This window comes from Ambystoma mexicanum, chromosome 11, assembly GCF_040938575.1.
Source record: "Ambystoma mexicanum isolate Mex_15411 chromosome 11, UKY_AmexF1_1, whole genome shotgun sequence".
NCBI classification, from domain to species: Eukaryota; Metazoa; Chordata; class Amphibia; order Caudata; family Ambystomatidae; genus Ambystoma; species Ambystoma mexicanum.
In genome coordinates this window covers 1,480,802,026-1,480,821,877 of record NC_090934.1, presented here as the reverse complement: position 1 = coordinate 1,480,821,877, position 19,852 = coordinate 1,480,802,026, and the positions used below count along the sequence as shown (strand labels likewise).

General features: G+C 47.7%; 1 protein-coding gene across 1 annotated transcript in view; it reads left to right on the top strand.

Moving 5' to 3' along the window:
* VPS33B (VPS33B late endosome and lysosome associated) overlaps positions 1-19,852 on the top strand; it is a 312,860-nt gene that overhangs the window by 36,312 nt on the left and 256,696 nt on the right. The window contains exons 4-5 of the mRNA XM_069625205.1: positions 467-528; positions 6,877-6,926. Coding sequence (XP_069481306.1) covers positions 467-528; positions 6,877-6,926 — 112 coding nt within the window. The remainder of the gene's footprint in view (positions 1-466; positions 529-6,876; positions 6,927-19,852) is intronic.

Sequence of the window (19,852 nt, the reverse complement as noted above, 5' to 3'; positions counted from 1 at the left end):
TGGTATGTACGTTCCACCTAATTGGCATTAATCAGTCTCTTGTGCCAAAACTCAAATTCCTATTACCAAAAAGCCACTGATATTTTCCCATCATCTGAACAGATATTCACTGCCTTTGCAAATGAAACTATTCTTTCCATAAGGGCTTTGTGACTTTTTTTTATCATTGGCCTCTAGAAAAGGCGCTTGTGTTCAGCTGCACGTTGGAAGGCTGTATTGCACTTTACCTTTGTGAGTTATGCATGTAAATGAAACAGAATTACTGTACATTAGTTTATGCTCCTCTGCGGCTGATGCTCGCTTTTCAGTAGTTAGACTCTCGTGAACGAGCTGCCTATTCGATTTTTATAATCTAGATGATTAAGTTGGGTGTGATTCCTCAAAAGATGTTTTTTTCGTTAAATAAAATGCACTTCATGAATCAATCGCCTTTTAAATATTAGTAATTTTCCTGTTTTATTTTTAGCAACATGAAGTAGACAAACTTTACAAGTTGGAGAATAAGCCAGTTTACAGCACAAGTGATCAGTGAGTTTACTTGACAATATTTACCTGAAAATTTTAGAGTGAGTCATTTTAATTTGTAAAGAAGCAAACACGCAGGAACAACAGACTATTGTGTGCTGGTAACGGGTCCAGTAGAAATGGCAGTGACATCACATTACTGTGTACGCCAATCAATATGGCACCCGCTAAGCAGCGTACCTTCCTGTTTTACTCCTTAAATCAGGCCAATACTCCTAGCAAAGAAAGATGCAGAGCAACAGATATGTGTTTCTGACCCTCTCTGCCGCAGGCGTTCTTCAGGTGTTTTGTTCAGACCAGCTAAATGAGCAGCAGTTTCCTCAAAGTGGAATAGTGTTCCCCACCTGAAGGTCACCTATATAATAAACATGTTATATCATTTATGGGAATTGCTGACTACAGAACCTATTTGAATTACAAGAAAAATGCTTCTTTTTTTAAAGTTCAAAAATATGTTTACTTAAAAATTTGGCAGTCACGAATGAGAAATACATTTCTATTCCATAAACATCGGTACTCTCTTTATTTTCAAAAATAGGGATTAAAATATTCGTACTTGCCATCTTCATCTGGAGGCCATGCACATAAGTCACATTTTCTATGGAACCGATTTTTTTTAAATTAACTTCTGATTTCTGAAATGTATGTGTCCCTCTACGCCTTGTATTTATGAGAACTTTACCATGCTAAGCAGCAATATGTGTTCTATTAGCCTGTCTACTTATCTTACATGGAAATCATGCTTTTAAGATGCTTAGATGTTGCAATCTGAGTGGAAATAAAACAGCCGAGGAGCTTACCTTGCTGTAAACAAACTCACTCACATTTCTTCTATGCTCACTGGGAAATCCACAAGAACACAGGGCCCTATTTGATAAATGTGATCAACAATAGGCGAATATTGGCGCGCTCTGTAGTAGCGTTTTCGTGTGTATTGTTGGATTTAGGAAACTAGTGCCAACTCTCTTGCCACATCATGGCTATTCTCATGAGGATTTGTTCATGGGCACGGTCTCCAAGGCCCAACTGCATCCACTTAACTTGGGTCACATAGTTTCATTTGAAGGTGTACCAGGCTCTACGAGGACTATGGTGGCAGAGCACACCAGGGCTAACTATCAGGAGGTGGGCAGGGTGGTCACAAGGGTCAGTAAGTTTAACAGACACACAATAAAAGATTGTCTCGAGAGGATAGCTCAGGGGCAACACGCTCGCCTTGGAATCAAGACGATGCAGAGGAACACAGGTTCGTCCCTGGGTCCGCGCTTAGAAACCTTTGGGTATGAAGCGTGTTATAAAAAACCATTTATAAATTATTAAAAAATCATGTAGCTTCTGAGAAGTGTAATCTTTATATACATTAGGTAAAATGGAACATCCCCTCAGTTAAGTTAAACTTTGCAAGACAATCAAGCCACAATAGTTTAAAATCTCCAAACATTATTGGTAGTTCTGTATAGTCTTTTGACAGAGGATGAAGAGAACTTTTAAAAGGTGGGTTTTCCTGTCTTTTCATAAATGGAGGGAACACGCAGTTCAGTCAATGTGATAAAGACTTGCTGGAAAGGCTGTGTTCTTTGCAGAAAGTTCCAGCATTTGCACTCCAAATGTCCCGGCCAGAACTGAAGCATGTCAGAAGCTTGGATCCAAAGAGGGGACTCGAAGATGACGATTAAGATGAAGAAGAAGCCCCCCGCTGTACCAGAGACAGATAAGGATTCCCAGAGTCCAGGAGCCAATCCCAGTGCAAGTGTGGTGTGCAGTTCCACGGGCCTTCAGGAGGTACCTTTCTCCAGAGACTCCTGAGGCTTTAGCGACATTGCACCGCAGCAGATGGGAAAGATTATTTGAGTTTAAGGCCCAGTTTTGCCAATGGTTCGAGCATGCAGCACACTACGTTGATGTCAGGTTTACAGAGGTGCAGTTGGTGCGCAACAGAGATGCTTGGTCTCAGCAACCTCTGCAGACTCGGGAGCATGAATTCAATGATAGAGTCCAGGTCTGGATGCTCCAGGGCAAAGGGATTATTGAAGTATCTTCTTTAGGACCACACCAGTTAGGAGCCAGCATCCCCAGAGATGAGCCTGCAGTCTGCAAGATGGAAACAGGAGACTTTCCTACAAGTGTCTTCACATGGGAAAAATCAGCTCCAGCAGCAACATGGGATTGCTGGGTCATCAGCAGCAAAAGAGCTCCCACATCTGGGAGAGGTGATGAAGGCATAGCCAGGTGCATTAGGGAGATAGGGCCTCGGGGCAGATGATGTGAGCCAGCTGTACTCATCGGTTCAGAAGGAAGGAACAGCAACCTTTGGAGCACTTTAGTTGCTGGTGCAGAGCTGATGTCCCCTGCCTATAGTAGCAAGCTTTGGAGGTGTGCAGGTTTCAGCCCCAGCAGCAAGACCAGGTGAGTGGGCAAGGGGTCTACTTTTATTTCCAAACAGGGAGGATGGGGTGATCCCAGTCTCCGATCACACTCCATGCTACATTCAAACATTTGGCGGACAGCCAATGGCTGCCCACCATCTTTGCCATCCCCAAGCACTTGAGGAGGGTTTTCACACAAATGATTGAAACTCATACTCTCCCTAAACGGGGATCTACACTGACTGGCTGGGTGAAAAAGGGAGTAAAAAGCCAAAGAATCAAGCAAAAAAAGTACAGGGGCAGAACACATCGCATAACATAGGATGTTCCACTGAAAAGCTATGCACTATTATATTAATATTTGGTTATTCACTATTAGTATCATAGTCTTTATATGTAAACCTGCTCTGGACACTTCCTTCACTGACAATTCAGTTCCACTCCCTTCTCCCCCTTTTTCCTGTATCGCGCCGTCATCAGGAGATCCCGCATGTGCCATCACCTCCATTAGCGGAAGTAAAGCTATAACCAGGGCACACTCTCTCAGCACCTATGGTCTTTCCTAGACCTTGCCAAACCCACTCTTTTTCTTCTCGGACTGGCCTTATTATGCCATTGAACAGTAAAATACTGTCATGTTGTCTGGATACTGTAAGGGTGCAGAAATAGAGAGACGAGACACAGGTGGCATATTTGTTTTGGCTTATAGACCTTTATTTATATCAATGAAAGAAAAAGGGGGTTGAGGAAAGGCCTAACCGTGCCTAACCACTAAGAGGGGTTGCCCTGCCTCATCAAAAGAATACTATGGACCCGGTCAGGATGTCCTCAAACAAGTGTCCACTGTCCTGTGTCTAAACCCGTTTCCACCCCTTACACTTTCAATATAAAGTAAAGCAAACAGTCTAGATGTTGACACCAAAGTTCAGTTCTTCTGCAAAAGAATGTTTATAGTTAAATGTTCACTGTTTTTCCAATTTAAGATAACCCAGTTACCCGCGCTAATGGGGGGAACCTCTTCCTGGGTTCCTGGTTCCACTTGTTCTCAAAATAACATTCCTTACAGATCCCCTGGGGAATTCCTCTCCCCCAGTTCATAGCACAAAAAAAAGGATTCTTCCCAGTCTCTTGTTAGGTCTGGGTCCCTAACCTTCCAGACCTCATCGTAGACTTTTCCAACAGTGCATCAAGTCTGCATTACTCGCCTGCCAGACTTGATTTTCACAAACATCAGCTTCAAAGATCTTAGCGTTTTTGGTTCTAGCCCGCTGATTACAATTCTTCTTGTATTGTGGTTGGTCCTCGACCCTTATGCATTCCGCTTGTGGGCTGTGCCCTCTTTCATGTGGGCCCCAGATCCTGTTCTCTTGGCCTGGCGGGATCCATCTCCCTTCGTTACATAGTGTCCATTTGGACAGACCTGGTATACTCCCCTGCCAGCTACTGTCCCCTCTAGGTGCACTCTCAATGTTCGTATCTGATTGTATTCCTCTTCTCCTATTTCCTTGTGTCCCTCAGGACATGTTTATCGGCTCCACACAGTTAGTGTTAAATTGGCGATTCTCTTTCTCAGCCCCTTTCGCTTTTTGGGGTGTGCTTATTGGGTTTACAAGGTTCTTATCTATTTGTGTGCTTCCTTTTTCATCACACAGTTTGTTCTATATTGCTCAGGATCCCTTTCACCCCCTTTGGCCTTTCAGGATGTTTCCACAAGCTTCCTCAGCTCCCCTAATGATATGGCTCTTTTCTTACATTTGCGAACTCACGGGCGGTGTCCAGTCCGTTCGGCGTTCTCCTTCTGGCGGCTCTGCAGCTTCAGCGTTTCTCTATCGCCTTCAGCTACCTGCGTCGCTGTTCTTAGTCGGTCTTTGCTGATCTGAGTTCCTGTGTCTCTGCACTGATCAGGTCTGCCTCTCTAAGGCCTCTCAGGTACCCGTGGCAGTCTGTGTCCCAGCCTCCAGACTTCGGCTACCTGGGATTCGTCACAATACCTACAATGAATAATTTAACTGCAATTTATTTTGGTGGTGATTATTTCCATATTTATTTGCGTCATTTGGAAAAACCAACTGCATTTTACTTTTTGGTGGATTAGAGTCCAGCCTCACCTGGTTTACAATCACTCTTATAAAGTAGTCAACAACCTCAAAACACTATAATATCCTTCTTCATATTTATCAAATTCTTCCAGCTATTGTCTCTGGATCTTCTTTGCCATCACCTGAACCCTCTTGGCAGTACTTAAGCTCTCTTCAAACTCGTCTTACACCAAACTCATCCCAGCCCAAGTTGTGCCTTTCTTCACATTCCTCTGTCTTGCTGAGCCTATTTGCCTGCATTTCCCTATAAGGAAATCCCACCTGAGCACCAAATGGCAACATTGACACGCAAATTATCAATACACTCGACTCACTTGCCCGTATCCACCTTTTACCGTAATTATTCAATCCATGCTTCAGAATACCTGTGGTCAATCCTGTATTTAAGAAACTTTCTGCCAGCCTTTCTGACTACCTTGAGCCTCTTTCCACCTCTTTTTTTTCAAAACTGCTATATTGTCCACTCTTCAGTAAACGTACTCCCACACACAAACTACGTTTAAGACCCACTTCAATCTGGCTTCTTGCAGTGCTATCTCACTGAAACGTCGATTTGCCGTATCCCCAACTTCACCACGTTAGCCCATGATAACCATCCTTTCCCATCCTCCCTAATGTCTCTTTGCCACCTTTCTGATACTACAACATGCTTCTAAAATCATGACTAACCCAGGTAGTAAATGGACCGCTCTTTCGGCTTTCCTCCTAGCGCACTAGCAGGTCCTACTTCATTTGAGGGAATGCCCACTTGCTCCAAGTTTGGCTTATCCTAGAATCTCCTTGCTGATGACATCAACATATCTATCTCTTTTCCCACCCCCACTAACCCACTGCAAGCTCTTTCTGCTATTTATTACTGAAGGCCACTCAGATAGAGATACCGTGATAATATACATTCTTTCCTCGACAACTCCAACAGTTTCCCTTTTCTATTTTATTATCACCTGATTTCGTCCTACTCTCCCCTGTGCAGAAACATCCTTCTCTCCCCTGTGCAGAAACATCAGAATTTGCCTCGACACCAACTCAACTCTTAATACCAGTACAGCAACCTGGATCAAGCTGAACAATCGCAAGGTTTGTCATCACCTCCCCTTCAAAACAGAAGAAAAGATAAAATTGCAAGTCTGTAACAAAATAGGTCACTGGAGTCCAGAAGACCTTCGCCGGCTTTCCCTCTTCTCCTTTCAACACCTTGATAACACATTGTTCTAGTCCTCAGCTTAACCAAATGAACTAAAACCTACCACACTCCATCCCATCCTCACCCAAAAGACATCAATACACAAGTTTTAAATTAGGACATGGCATTTCTCCCACATACCTGACACAGTTTCTTTTTGCACACGCAACCGCACACCAAACCCAAAATGTTCACCCCCTCGCTGTGCCTAAAGTCAGTCGTGCTACCGCAAAATTTAGAATATTGCTCCTATTGGCCCCCTAGTTGAGTACAACTTTCTCATCCTGCTTCAAGTCCCTGGCCAGACACCTACAACAGCTGGTTCTTCTTTAAAGACACCAGAAAGCTCCTATGCGTCCACCTTAGCGCTGTCTGACTTAAGTTACTAGCTTCCATTTTCCCGGACTTTAAATGAACTCTACTTTTGCCATGAATATTTTATATTGCCATAATTTACTGCACAAATACGAAGTCACTCTCTGAATGGCCAGTTAATGTGAGAAAAACTGATAGGGGATGGCTGGAAGGTGTTGAATTAATCATAACCACGGCAGTCCTCCAGACTATTATTTTTCTGCCTGCCACGGTTTAGATTGTGGTTTTCCTCTGGGTAGTATTGAACCTTGAACTGCGTTGTAAAGAATTCGCCATTGCTGATATGAACGTTTGCTAATCTCAAACCTTTCCCGTTTTTCCAATTCAGATTGGTCTTCCTTATCCGACCCCGCATTCGGCACATGAAGTACATTGCTGGTAAGCCCGTATAAGAGAATTAAGTCAAAGTGGTAATTCCTCTAGCAGGCATATATGCTGTGCGTGCTTGTAAGCAGCTAATGCTTACACAAGCCTGACTTCATCATGGTTAAAGAGAATATTCATTAACCCTATCCCAATTCATTCACATTTTCCAATATGGTTAATGGTGCCATTCAGTTGTACCGTCCGGATTTATGTCTGCATTTGCGTACCCCTAATGATTCATTACGGCTTCTAGTTTCCCTTTTACCTAGGATTCATATTTGTATAGCGCTTACTGCCATTGCTGCGGACTGAAAGTGCTGTGGGGTGAATGGGCCTTCCACAGACCGTAGTCTGAGCAAACATGAATATATAATATCCTTTCATTACATATAAGTAATATGTAGGTGACTGTACAATTACTAGCAGCGTTGACTAGTTTAAAGACATTATGCTCCCCGTACAATGTAGAGTGTTTATGCACAGAGAAAATTGCTATGTCAGTGACTAAGTGACAGCTGGACCAAATTTGTCGTGGGGATCAGACATATTCTGTGGGTCGCAGAGCTAAAGGTTGGGGGGGGGGCAGGCCATTATAAATCAGTCTTCTCAATCCCTGGGGCAACTGTCTACAGTTAAGGGCTCTGCTATACATTACACGCGGAACACATTCACACTGAATAACATGCAGTCACTGCAGATTACATGGACATTTCCAAGATATCTCAAAGATAAGTTCAATGCATGTCTGCTTGTCTGTTGCATTGAACTAATGCACTAGAAATGTTTTATATCACATATAGTGTTGCACTGTTGAACTTGGTTGGAAAAAAGATCTTTAGAATTACATCGATACCTACATGGAGAAAATACATCCAGAGCTACCCATGCAGCCTAGACTGTGTGAACAGTGGAGATGATATAGCCAGAGCTACCGACGCAGGCTAGACTGTGTGCAAAGTGGAGATAATATATCCAGAGCTACTGATGCCGGCTATCGTGGGTGAAAAGTGGAGATAATACAGCCAGAGCTACTGATGCCAGCTAGACTGTGTGAAAAGTGGAGATGATATAGCCAGAGCTACCGATGCAGGCTAGACTGTGTGAAAAGTGGAGATAATATAGCCAGAGCTACCGATGCAGGCTAGACTGCGTCAAAAGTGGAGGTAATATAGCCAGAGCTGTCCATGCAGGCTAGACTGTGTGAAAAGTGGAGATAATATATCCAGAGCTACTGATGCCGGCTATCGTGGGTGAAAAGTGGAGATAATACAGCCAGAGCTACTGATGCCAGCTAGACTGTGTGAAAAGTGGAGATGATATAGCCAGAGCTACCGATGCAGGCTAGACTGTGTGAAAAGTGGAGATAATATAGCCAGAGCTACCGATGCAGGCTAGACTGCGTCAAAAGTGGAGGTAATATAGCCAGAGCTGTCCATGCAGGCTAGACTGTGTGCAAAGTGGAGATGATATAGCCAGAGCTACTGATGCAGGCTAGCTGTGTGAAAAGTGGAGATGATATAGCCAGAGCTACCGATGCAGGCTAGACTGTGTGAAAAGTGGAAATAATATAGCCAGAGCTACCGATGCAGGCTAGACTGTGTGCAAAGTGGAGATGATATAGCCAGAGCTACTGATGCAGGCTAGCTGTGTGAAAAGTGGAGATGATATAGCCAGAGCTACCGATGCAGGCTAGACTGTGTGAAAAGTGGAAATAATATAGCCAGAGCAACCGATGCAGGCTAAACTTGTGATAAATGGAGATGATATAGCCAGAGCTACCGATGCAGGCTAGACTGTGTGCAAAGTGGAGATAATATAGCCAGAGCCGCCGATGCAGGCTAGACTGTATGAAAAGTGGAAATAATATAGCCAGAGCTACCTATGTAGGCTAGACCGTGCGAAAAGTGGAGATGATAAAGCCAGAGCTACTTATGTAGGCTTGATTGTGTGAAAAGTGGAGATGATATAGCCAGAGCTACCGATGCAGGCTAGCTGTTTGAAAAGTGGAGATGATATAGCCAGAGCTACCGATGCAGGCTAGCTGTTTGAAAAGTGGAGATGATATAGCCAGAGCTACCGATGCAGGCTAGACTGTGTGAAAAGCGGAAATAATATAGCCAGAGCTACCGATGCAGGCTAAACTTGTGAAAAGTGGAGATCATATAGCCAGAGCTACCGATGCAGGTTAGACTGTGTGAAAATGTTATGACTTGCTGGTCGTGTAGATGATGAAACCTCCGTCCCGTTCTAAAGGGAATGGGTTGGGTATTACCACTGGGACTGGTGGTGTGGGAGGCATGGAGGGGCCTGGGTTTTGGGGTGTGTTAGCTCCGAACTCTGAGTCTGTCGGCAGTGGATGGCGAGTGCTTTGTAGGGAATCTAAGCGGTGGTGGATGGCCGTTGTAGCAGCCGCCATGTCTGTTCTAAGGGCTGTGACGGCTTGCATTAGAGTGGCCACGGGGTCCCCGGCAGTAGGTTACATCACCCGGACGACCAAAAGAGGCTTCACAGTCTGTTATGACTTGCTGGTCATGTAGATGATGAAACCTCTGTCCCCAAGTACTGCACGCGCAAAATAGTATTATTACTGCCCGAGCAATCTTTGAGGCCACAGGTGTAGAGTACCGTCAGCCTGGAACCAGGAACGCTGGAAGGACCCCCCTGACCACTGCAAGGCAAGCAATGAGGTTAGACAAGGAACCCGATTCCAATACAAGCAGTACAAGGGAACAGAAAAAGGCTTACCCGAATACAGGTGGCAGGGTGCCCAGGATGTGGTAAGTAGGCAGAGGTCATAATGGTCGACGGCAGTAGGCAACAGTTGTGACACAGGATGGCACTCTAGTTGGATGTCAATGGTACCTGAAGTAGCAAGGAGCATGGGCCAGAAACAATGACAGGAAGAGCCATCAGTCCAGCAAACCATCCGGGGTCAAAGACCATGAAGACAAAGTCAGTTGTAAGGGAAGATCTAAACACGTATCCAAAAGGAAAAACCGAGGTCAATGTTCCGAGTAATCCGAGATAGCAGAGGTACTAAGAAAGAGACGTGAAGGAGTCTGTGAAGCAGTCCGAGGTCGAAGTAATCCGGAAAACAATATCCGTGAAACGCCAAACACTACTGATGAAAGCAGCTGTGAAGCGCTGGTTGAATGTCCGTTCACTCCTTATGAACGCGCAGGTGCGATCACATGATACGGTCACGTGACAGCGTTCCGTGTTGATGCTATGGTAAACACTTACTGGAGTCGGAACGCTTCCTGGACACGTGACTCATGTTCCGCATCCTGTAGCTCCAGTCAGGCCGTTTCTTGGTCACGTGATGGCTCACGTGCCAAGCCCCCAAGCTGCGCCGGTACCGCAGGCGCGGTGTGGCAAGGCGCCACGGCATTCGCCAAGCAAGGAAGGGAGACTGCACTGGGCGCAGGGTATCAGTGGAGTGCCATGAGGTGTCGCCCACTCGCCGCCGTCGGGAAGGAACAGGTAAGTGGGACGGGGTTGGTTTGGCAGCTAACATGTGCTGTGCTAACGGGGAAACTAATGGAGGTGTGACAGAGTCCACCCCCCCCCCAAAGGCCCACGACCCCGTGGGCTAGACGGGTGATCCCTTTGGAAGCGGGAGACCAACAAAGGGGCATGGACGTCAGAAGAGGGAACCCAAGAACGGTCCTCAGGGCCATAACCCAACCAGTCCACCAGATATTGTAACCGTCCCCTATAGAGAATTGTACCCAGAATGGCGCTGACCTTGTACTCATCAGGTGAAACCACAGAAACAGGAGGAGAGACAAGGCGAGTCGGGCCAGGGCAAGGTTTCAGCAGGGAAGTATGAAAAACCGGATGCAACCTCCAGCTAGATGGGGTAGCAAGGCGATAAGTCACTGGATTCAGAACCTTGGAGACCTTATATGGGCCAACAAAACGTGGGAGTAGTTTCTGGCAACCCAGTATGTGCAGATGGCGGGAGGACAACCAAACCCATGGTGGGAGGACAACCAAAACCCGCTCACCCACTTGGTATGCCGGAGCCTCCACCCTCTTCTTGTCAGCCGCTGCCTTCATGGACAATTGGGCCTCCCGGAGATGGACAAGGGTCTGGGCATGAACAAAGGCTAAATCACGGGCACAGGCGTTAGCAGCAGGAGTACTGGTGGGACTGAAATCGGGAAATGGCAGTGTACGCGGATACTGTCCATACAGGGAGTAGAACGGGGAGAAGCCTGTGGAAGAATGTAATGTGTTGTTGTATGCAAATTCCGCAAGATGAAGCGAATCGTGCCAGGAGTATTGGAACTGAAGGGATAAACATTGCAAGTACTGTTCTAATGTTCTAATGCCCAGAGCATTGCCAGTGGTTAAGATTAAGTCTAAACCTTCCAGCCATCACCTCTTTGTTTTTGCTATGTCACCCCGAGTGGGACGGGTATGCCCAGACGTGGGTCCCGTGCCTGCTGGGCCTAGAGACCCAAGCTACTCCTCACTGATGAGCCCCAACAAGGGCGAAACATGTTTGGGGATGCTTGTGGTCTCGTGCAGAAGGGATGTGGCCTAGCAGTTCGGGCTGGACTGCCCCTTTTGGGGTGGGGCCAAGCCTGATTTGCATATGGTCTTTCCCTTCTGTAATGGCTTGGCAGGCGAAGAACGGTGGTCTGGAGGGTTGCCCAGAGCATTGCCAGTGGTTAAGATTAAGTCTAAACCTTCCAGCCATCACCTCTTTGTTTTTGCTATGTCACCCCGAGTGGGACGGGTATGCCCAGACGTGGGTCCCGTGCCTGCTGGGCCTAGAGACCCAAGCTACTCCTCACTGATGAGCCCCAACAAGGGCGAAACATGTTTGGGGATGCTTGTGGTCTCGTGCAGAAGGGATGTGGCCTAGCAGTTCGGGCTGGACTGCCCCTTTTGGGGTGGGGCCAAGCCTGATTTGCATATGGTCTTTCCCTTCTGTAATGGCTTGGCAGGCGAAGAACGGTGGTCTGGAGGGTTGCCCAGAGCATTGCCAGTGGTTAAGATTAAGTCTAAACCTTCCAGCCATCACCTCTTTGTTTTTGCTATGTCACCCCGAGTGGGACGGGTATGCCCAGACGTGGGTCCCGTGCCTGCTGGGCCTAGAGACCCAAGCTACTCCTCACTGATGAGCCCCAACAAGGGCGAAACATGTTTGGGGATGCTTGTGGTCTCGTGCAGAAGGGATGTGGCCTAGCAGTTCGGGCTGGACTGCCCCTTTTGGGGTGGGGCCAAGCCTGATTTGCATATGGTCTTTCCCTTCTGTAATGGCTTGGCAGGCGAAGAACGGTGGTCTGGAGGGTTGCCCAGAGCATTGCCAGTGGTTAAGATTAAGTCTAAACCTTCCAGCCATCACCTCTTTGTTTTTGCTATGTCACCCCGAGTGGGACGGGTATGCCCAGACGTGGGTCCCGTGCCTGCTGGGCCTAGAGACCCAAGCTACTCCTCACTGATGAGCCCCAACAAGGGCGAAACATGTTTGGGGATGCTTGTGGTCTCGTGCAGAAGGGATGTGGCCTAGCAGTTCGGGCTGGACTGCCCCTTTTGGGGTGGGGCCAAGCCTGATTTGCATATGGTCTTTCCCTTCTGTAATGGCTTGGCAGGCGAAGAACGGTGGTCTGGAGGGTTGCCCAGAGCATTGCCAGTGGTTAAGATTAAGTCTAAACCTTCCAGCCATCACCTCTTTGTTTTTGCTATGTCACCCCGAGTGGGACGGGTATGCCCAGACGTGGGTCCCGTGCCTGCTGGGCCTAGAGACCCAAGCTACTCCTCACTGATGAGCCCCAACAAGGGCGAAACATGTTTGGGGATGCTTGTGGTCTCGTGCAGAAGGGATGTGGCCTAGCAGTTCGGGCTGGACTGCCCCTTTTGGGGTGGGGCCAAGCCTGATTTGCATATGGTCTTTCCCTTCTGTAATGGCTTGGCAGGCGAAGAACGGTGGTCTGGAGGGTTGCCCAGAGCATTGCCAGTGGTTAAGATTAAGTCTAAACCTACCAGCCATCACCTCTTTGTTTTTGCTATGTCACCCCGAGTGGGACGGGTATGCCCAGACGTGGGTCCCGTGCCTGCTGGGCCTAGAGACCCAAGCTACTCCTCACTGATGAGCCCCAACAAGGGCGAAACATGTTTGGGGATGCTTGTGGTCTCGTGCAGAAGGGATGTGGCCTAGCAGTTCGGGCTGGACTGCCCCTTTTGGGGTGGGGCCAAGCCTGATTTGCATATGGTCTTTCCCTTCTGTAATGGCTTGGCAGGCGAAGAACGGTGGTCTGGAGGGTTGCCCAGAGCATTGCCAGTGGTTAAGATTAAGTCTAAACCTTCCAGCCATCACCTCTTTGTTTTTGCTATGTCACCCCGAGTGGGACGGGTATGCCCAGACGTGGGTCCCGTGCCTGCTGGGCCTAGAGACCCAAGCTACTCCTCACTGATGAGCCCCAACAAGGGCGAAACATGTTTGGGGATGCTTGTGGTCTCGTGCAGAAGGGATGTGGCCTAGCAGTTCGGGCTGGACTGCCCCTTTTGGGGTGGGGCCAAGCCTGATTTGCACATGGTCTTTCCCTTCTGTAATGGCTTGGCAGGCGAAGAACGGTGGTCTGGAGGGTTGCCCAGAGCATTGCCAGTGGTTAAGATTAAGTCTAAACCTTCCAGCCATCACCTCTTTGTTTTTGCTATGTCACCCTTTCAGTCTGCCCATCACTCTCGGGATGGTAGGCAGATGAAAAGCATGCATCGATGCCCAAGAGCTTGGTAAGGGCCAACCAAAAACAGGACGTGAACTGGGAGCCACGGTCCGACACGATAACTTGTGGCAAGCCGAAGAGACAAAAGACTGACCTGAAGAACATCCGGGCCAGTGAAGGGGCAGAGGGAATCCCTTTACAGGGTACAAAACGAGCCATCTTGGTTTAGGAATCCACCACTACCCAAACTGTATCGAACCCCTGTATACGAGGAAGGTCAGTGATTAGGTCCATCGAGACCGTGTGCCATGGTCTTGGAGGTAAAGGCAGGGGTTGTAACAGTCCTAGTGTGCGACCCCTTCGTGACTTAAATTGGGCAGAGACAGAGCATGTATTCACATAGGTTTTCACGTCACATTGCATCGACGGCCACCAGCACCAACGCTTCAACAGATCTAATGTGCGTTGTTGCCCTGGGTGACCGTTGATTAGAGCATTGTGGGACCAATCCAGGGCTTGGTTACAAGTGTTGCTGGTGGGCAAAAACAGTTTCCCTTGAAGGAAAGGCAACCCATCCTGAATAACCAGGTCCCAATCGGTCAGTACCTGAGGGGTTTGTGAGACCCATTGGCGAATGGCGGTTAACATAGTTTGTGAGGGAGTACAAGCATATACTACATACCCTTTGTCCAAGAAGGTGTCAGGAAATGACGGAAGAGAGACCCCCCAGGCGAGTGGGACAAGGCGTCCGCCTTTCCATGCACCACCCGTGGCCTGTATTTCACCACGAAGTCGTAAGGGGCAAAGAACAAATGCCAACGGATCTGTCGGCTGTTGACGCATTTAAGTGATGCCAGATCCTGCAGGTTCTTATGATCAGTGTAAACAACGGTCTGATGTTTGGCCCCCAGGAGATGGTGTCTCCAAACCTGAAATGCATCCTTTATGGCAAGGAGCTCTTTCTCGGTGACTGTATAGTGTGTTTCGGTTGCTGTAAACTTCCTTGAGTGATAAGCCACCGGGTGCAGCTGTCCAGTAGTCAGACAAGGTTGGGAGAGAACTGCACCGAGCGCAAACAAGGATGCATCTGCCTCCACAAGGAAAGTGAGCTCAGGATCCGGATGTTGCAGAACCGGAGCCGTGGTAAAAGAAGTTTTTAGGGTATCGAACGCAACTTGGTGGTCAGTAGACCAATCAAAGGGTACAGGAGAACTAGTCAGGGCAGTCAGAGGGGCAACAATATAAGAAAAGTTGGCGATGAAACGCCGATGAAAATGTGCAAACCCTAAAAAGGACTGAAGTTGCTTGAGGGTCCCTGGAATTGGCCACTCCGTGATTGCACGGATCTTGGACTGGTTCATCGCCAACCGCCCTGGTGAGATATGAAAACCCAGGAATTCCACCTCCTTTGTGTGAAACATGCATTTCTCTGGTTTCGCAAACAAAACATTGGCTCTGAGTCGTGACAGCACCTCTTTGACATGAATGATGTGTTCCTCAAGTGTAGGGGAGAAAATCAATATATCATCTAAATACACCACAACGTAGATGTCCAAGATGTCACTAAACGCATTGTTTATAAAATGCTGAAAAGTGGGTGGGGCGTTGCATAAGCCGAAGGGCATCACGGTATACTCAAACAAGCCCTGACGAGTGCAAAACACAGTTTTCCACTCGTCCCCACGAAGCATGCGTATGAGATGTATGCCCCCAGGAGGTCAAGCTTGGTGTAAATTGATGCATGAGTCAATTTATCTAACAGGGCAGAGATGAGAGGGATGGGGTAGCGGTTCTTTATGGTGACTGAGTTCAACCGCCTGTAATCCACACATGGACGTAGGTCCCCCTCTTTCTTCGGAACAAAGAAAATGGGGCTGGCTGCAGGTGAGGAAGAGGGTCTGATGTGGCCCAGATGCAATGCATGTTGGATGTACTCCTTCAGGGCGGATTCTTCTGATGGAGACAGAGAATAGATACGACCTTTGGGTATTGACGCCTCGGGAACCAAATCAATGGGGCAGTCGTACGGCCTGTGGGGTGGCAAGCCTTCAGCTGTCGTTTTATCGAACACAGAGTGGAAATCATGATAGGCTGTGGGTACCCCAGATAATGCCGCCCCCACCGTGTGTGAAACACCAGAAGAATTGTTCTCCTCGACCGTCAGAGAAACCAATGCCCCAAGAGCCCTTGCAGGGTTGGTAAAGTCCTCTGAATCAACCAAACAATAGTGTTGACAGACCTCTGACTCGAAGGAAACCTGGCCCGTACCCCAGTTGATGAGTGGGTTGTGTTTCCTCAACCATGGGATACCGATTATGATGCCAAACTGTGGGGTTGAGATAAGGTCAAAGGATAACGTTTCCTTGTGGGTACTCTGAATGGTCACCTCTATAGGAGCGGTCTGTTGTTTGATTGGACCGGAAACAAGGGAAGAACCATCTACGGCCTGTACCAGTTCGGGGTGTTGTTTGGTTATTAGGGGTAGATTCAATACATTGGCCAAGGTGATATCTGTCATGATCTCTGCTTCCAAAAGGTCAGGGTTTTCCCAACTCCCTTGGAAGCAGATCCATAACCCAGGTTCCGAGTGCCACCCAGTCCCAATTGGGACCTTTTGGACCCAGTCCTGGCGCCAGTGGCACCAGGCTCATAAATATGCCCAGTCCCAGCGCTGGAAGCGCCGGGCTCATAATGCTTGGGTGGACTTACCTGCAGCAGACCATGCTGCTTACTTGCCTGCCAGTTGAGCCTCTGATCCTCTTCTGTTTGGAACTACTTTTCCTGTTGGGTGGGGCAGGAGCCACTCCCTAGGTTCAGAACACTGGAACTCTTCTGGAAAGCAGGAACTCTTTTCTTACCTAGGCGTGGCTGTGGAAGGAGACACCTAAGCACTACAGGAGGCTATTTAAACCACACCCGATGGATGAATCTTGCTTTGCGTTATTCTGCATCCTCTGCAGCAGAACGCTCATCGTGTCTTCTGCATCTGATCCTGGGCCTAAGGAAAAAGGCTTACCATCCTGAATCCAGTCTTCAGCAACACCTATAAAGACAAGAAAGAACAGGTTAGCATTACGGTCTTCAGTGACAGCGCTTCACTTACCTGGTCCATCGGCTGTCACCAACGCCTCGCGCTGCATTCCGGCATCTGAAAGACAAAGGCTTACCTACTCTTCGTGCGCTCCGAAGGTCTTCGCACTGCATTCCGGCATCTGAAAGACAAAAGCTTACCAACTCTTCGCACGCTCCGGAGGCCTTCAGCGCTGCATCCCGCAACTGAAAGACAAAACAAGGTGCGTTTAAAGACATTGGGGAACTTTAATACTCACGTGCCATTACTCCTTTCCACATCTAACCCAGTGGGTATTCCGGCACCCTGCAGCCGCTCCGAACTTGTACCTGCAAAATAAAAAGACAGTTGGACCGCATAGTGAAGCAGGCAACAAGCGCTTACTTATGTGCTTCCAGGCGCTTCTATTCATCACACGGGCTCCATCTTCAACTCACTTCAGCCCGTCATCCGCCATCGCCGGAACCCTGCAAAACAAGAGACATCATTACTAAAGACTTTTAAAGACATTAGAATTACTCGAAACTTACCGTTCGTGCAGTAAACGACGGACAGCAGTCCTCTGAAGTCAAGAGGCCTGCTCCCCTTATCCAGTGAAGAAACTGGTTACAGCACCCTGCCCCGAGGCAGATGGAGAGCACGGCGTTCACTTACCTAAGGTGAGAGCGTTAACCTTTGGGGTTCTACAGGAGAAGAGAAAGGGAAGAAGAGAGAGACATTCAATAACCCTGTTCATTAATCCCATATTTTCTATCTGCAGACATCTTACCCTTCGAGTCAGACATACAGTGCACAGAGGTCCAGCCCAAAGAGCCAGCCGTGTGTTACACATCACCTTTGAAGATACGGTATACGCCCAGTCAAGACCGGCGCCTCTACGGGAATCAGGTGAGCGTTACAGAACGCAAAGCCTACCGCAAAACTCCCGTCCAGGCGCTATGGAAACCTCGGATACCGACCAGCTAGCCCAGTTACTTGGGGAACTAAGGGCAGAAGTGCATGCAGCCCGTCAGGAAACGAACGCTCTAAGAAGGGAACTGATTATTTTCAAGGAGCAAACAGATGATCTCGCTAGACAATTGCTACAGTCACAAGCCGGACAGACCCCGTTACCCGTATCTGGGGGAAATCTTCCTTCTACATCCTCTATGAATCCAGTGCAGATCAACCTACCTGGGAATGTACCTCTGGCTCCGCCCGAACGATTTTCTAGTGACCCAAAGAGGTTTGCAGTATTCATCAATCAGTGCCGTTTGCATTTCTTATGCCGGCCAGCAGCCTTTCCAACTGATCAAGCTAAAGTAGCTTTCGTGCTTTCGTACCTTAGTGGCAATGCGGCAGACTGGTCGATCCCTCTAGTAAATCAAGATGATCCGGTCCTCCATGATTTTCAAGCTTTTCAGCTCAGTATGGAAAAACTGTTCGCAAGACATTCACAGGGGCAGGCCTTGGACAATGAGCTTCTTTCGTTGCGACAAGGTAATCAAGACCTTTTGGCTTATATTGCGTCTTTCAACAGACTGATAGTGGAAACTCAATGGCCTGAGGGCAAAAGGATTACGCTGTTTTATAGAGGTCTACGTGGAGAGCTCAAAGATGTGTTAGCCCAAGTAGTGAATCCCCCACAAGATTGTTCGGACTATATAGACTTAGTCGTTCAAATAGATCACAGACTGCAGAACAGGAAGGCCGATCGTTCCAAGTTTGATGCTCGAGTATTTTCCAAACCGCCAACTCCTTCCAAAGGAGTAGACTCTGGGGAACCCATGCAAATAGGGGGCCTGAAAGGTCCTCTAACACAAAAGGAGCGGGAAAGGAGAAAACAGTTGCAATTATGCCTCTATTGCGGAAACTCAGGGCACTTTCTTCGAGACTGTACGGTGAAACCTGCCAAGAAGGCAGTAGGAGCTGCAGTTACCAAAGTTACAAACTCTGAGCAGGGAAACGACCTCGCCCGACAAGAATAGAGGTCCTCTTGCCGAGCGTGAAAACCAGTTCCGTGACCTCGCATTTCGTGATACCTATGGTCCTCATTAGCCCTGATAATCCGGATCGATTACATGCAATTGAAGCTTACGTCGACAGCGGTGCCATCGGCAATTATGTGGATCATGAAATGGTTTTGAGGATGAATCTAACTCTTTGTCCCAAGGCTGTAAAGGACGTCATTACTACGGTGGATGGAACGGAGATAGCCTCCGGACCAGTAACGCATACCACTCAAGAAGTGACGCTAGTAAGTCAAGATGGACACCATGAGAAGATCGTGTTCGATGTGATCAAGGCTCCTCAGTTTCAGATTATTCTAGGAATACCTTGGTTAAAGAAACACAATCCTCTGATCGATTGGCGAGCAAGAACGGTCCAGTTTCCAGAATGTGTCTCTACTTGTCACCCTCCACCTGGTGTTGCACTGGCAGCAATTTCTTCAGAGACTCCCCAGTTACCTCCCGAATACCTAGAATACCAAGATGTTTTCCGGAAGGATCAGGCTAACTCTCTACCTCCTCATAGGTCTTATGACTGCCAGATAGACCTGATACCTGGATCTACTCCTCCTTGTAGTAGAATTTATGCCCTCACTGAGCCTGAGAACCTTCACCTTCGACAATACCTGGATCAATACCTGGCAAATGGGTTTATTCGTCCTTCCAAGTCCCCTGCTTCTTCAGCTTTGTTCTTCGTTCCAAAAAAAGAAGGAGACCTTAGAACTTGTATAGATTATCGCTCCCTGAACCAGATCACCGTCAAGAATAGATATCCGTTACCTTTGATCCCTGAACTCCTGGACCAAGTCAGAAAAGCATGCATATATACAAAGCTGGATCTTAGAGGAGCCTACCACTTGGTACGAGTAAAAGAGGGCGATGAATGGAAGACGGCCTTCCGCACCAAATAAGGGCTATTTGAATATCAGGTCATGCCCTTCGGACTTTGCAATGCCCCGGCCGCCTTTCAATATTTTATGAACGATGTCCTCAGAGAGCTCATAGATGTGTGTGTTGTTGTTTACATTGACGACATCCTCGTTTATTCTTCATCGGAATCTGAACATCGGAAACACGTGAAAATGGTCCTCGAAAGATTGCGTCAACACAAACTTTTCGCTAAGTTGGAAAAATGTGTTTTCAACGTGACTGAAGTTGAATTCTTGGGATTCATATTATCACCTAGCGGAGTGCGTATGG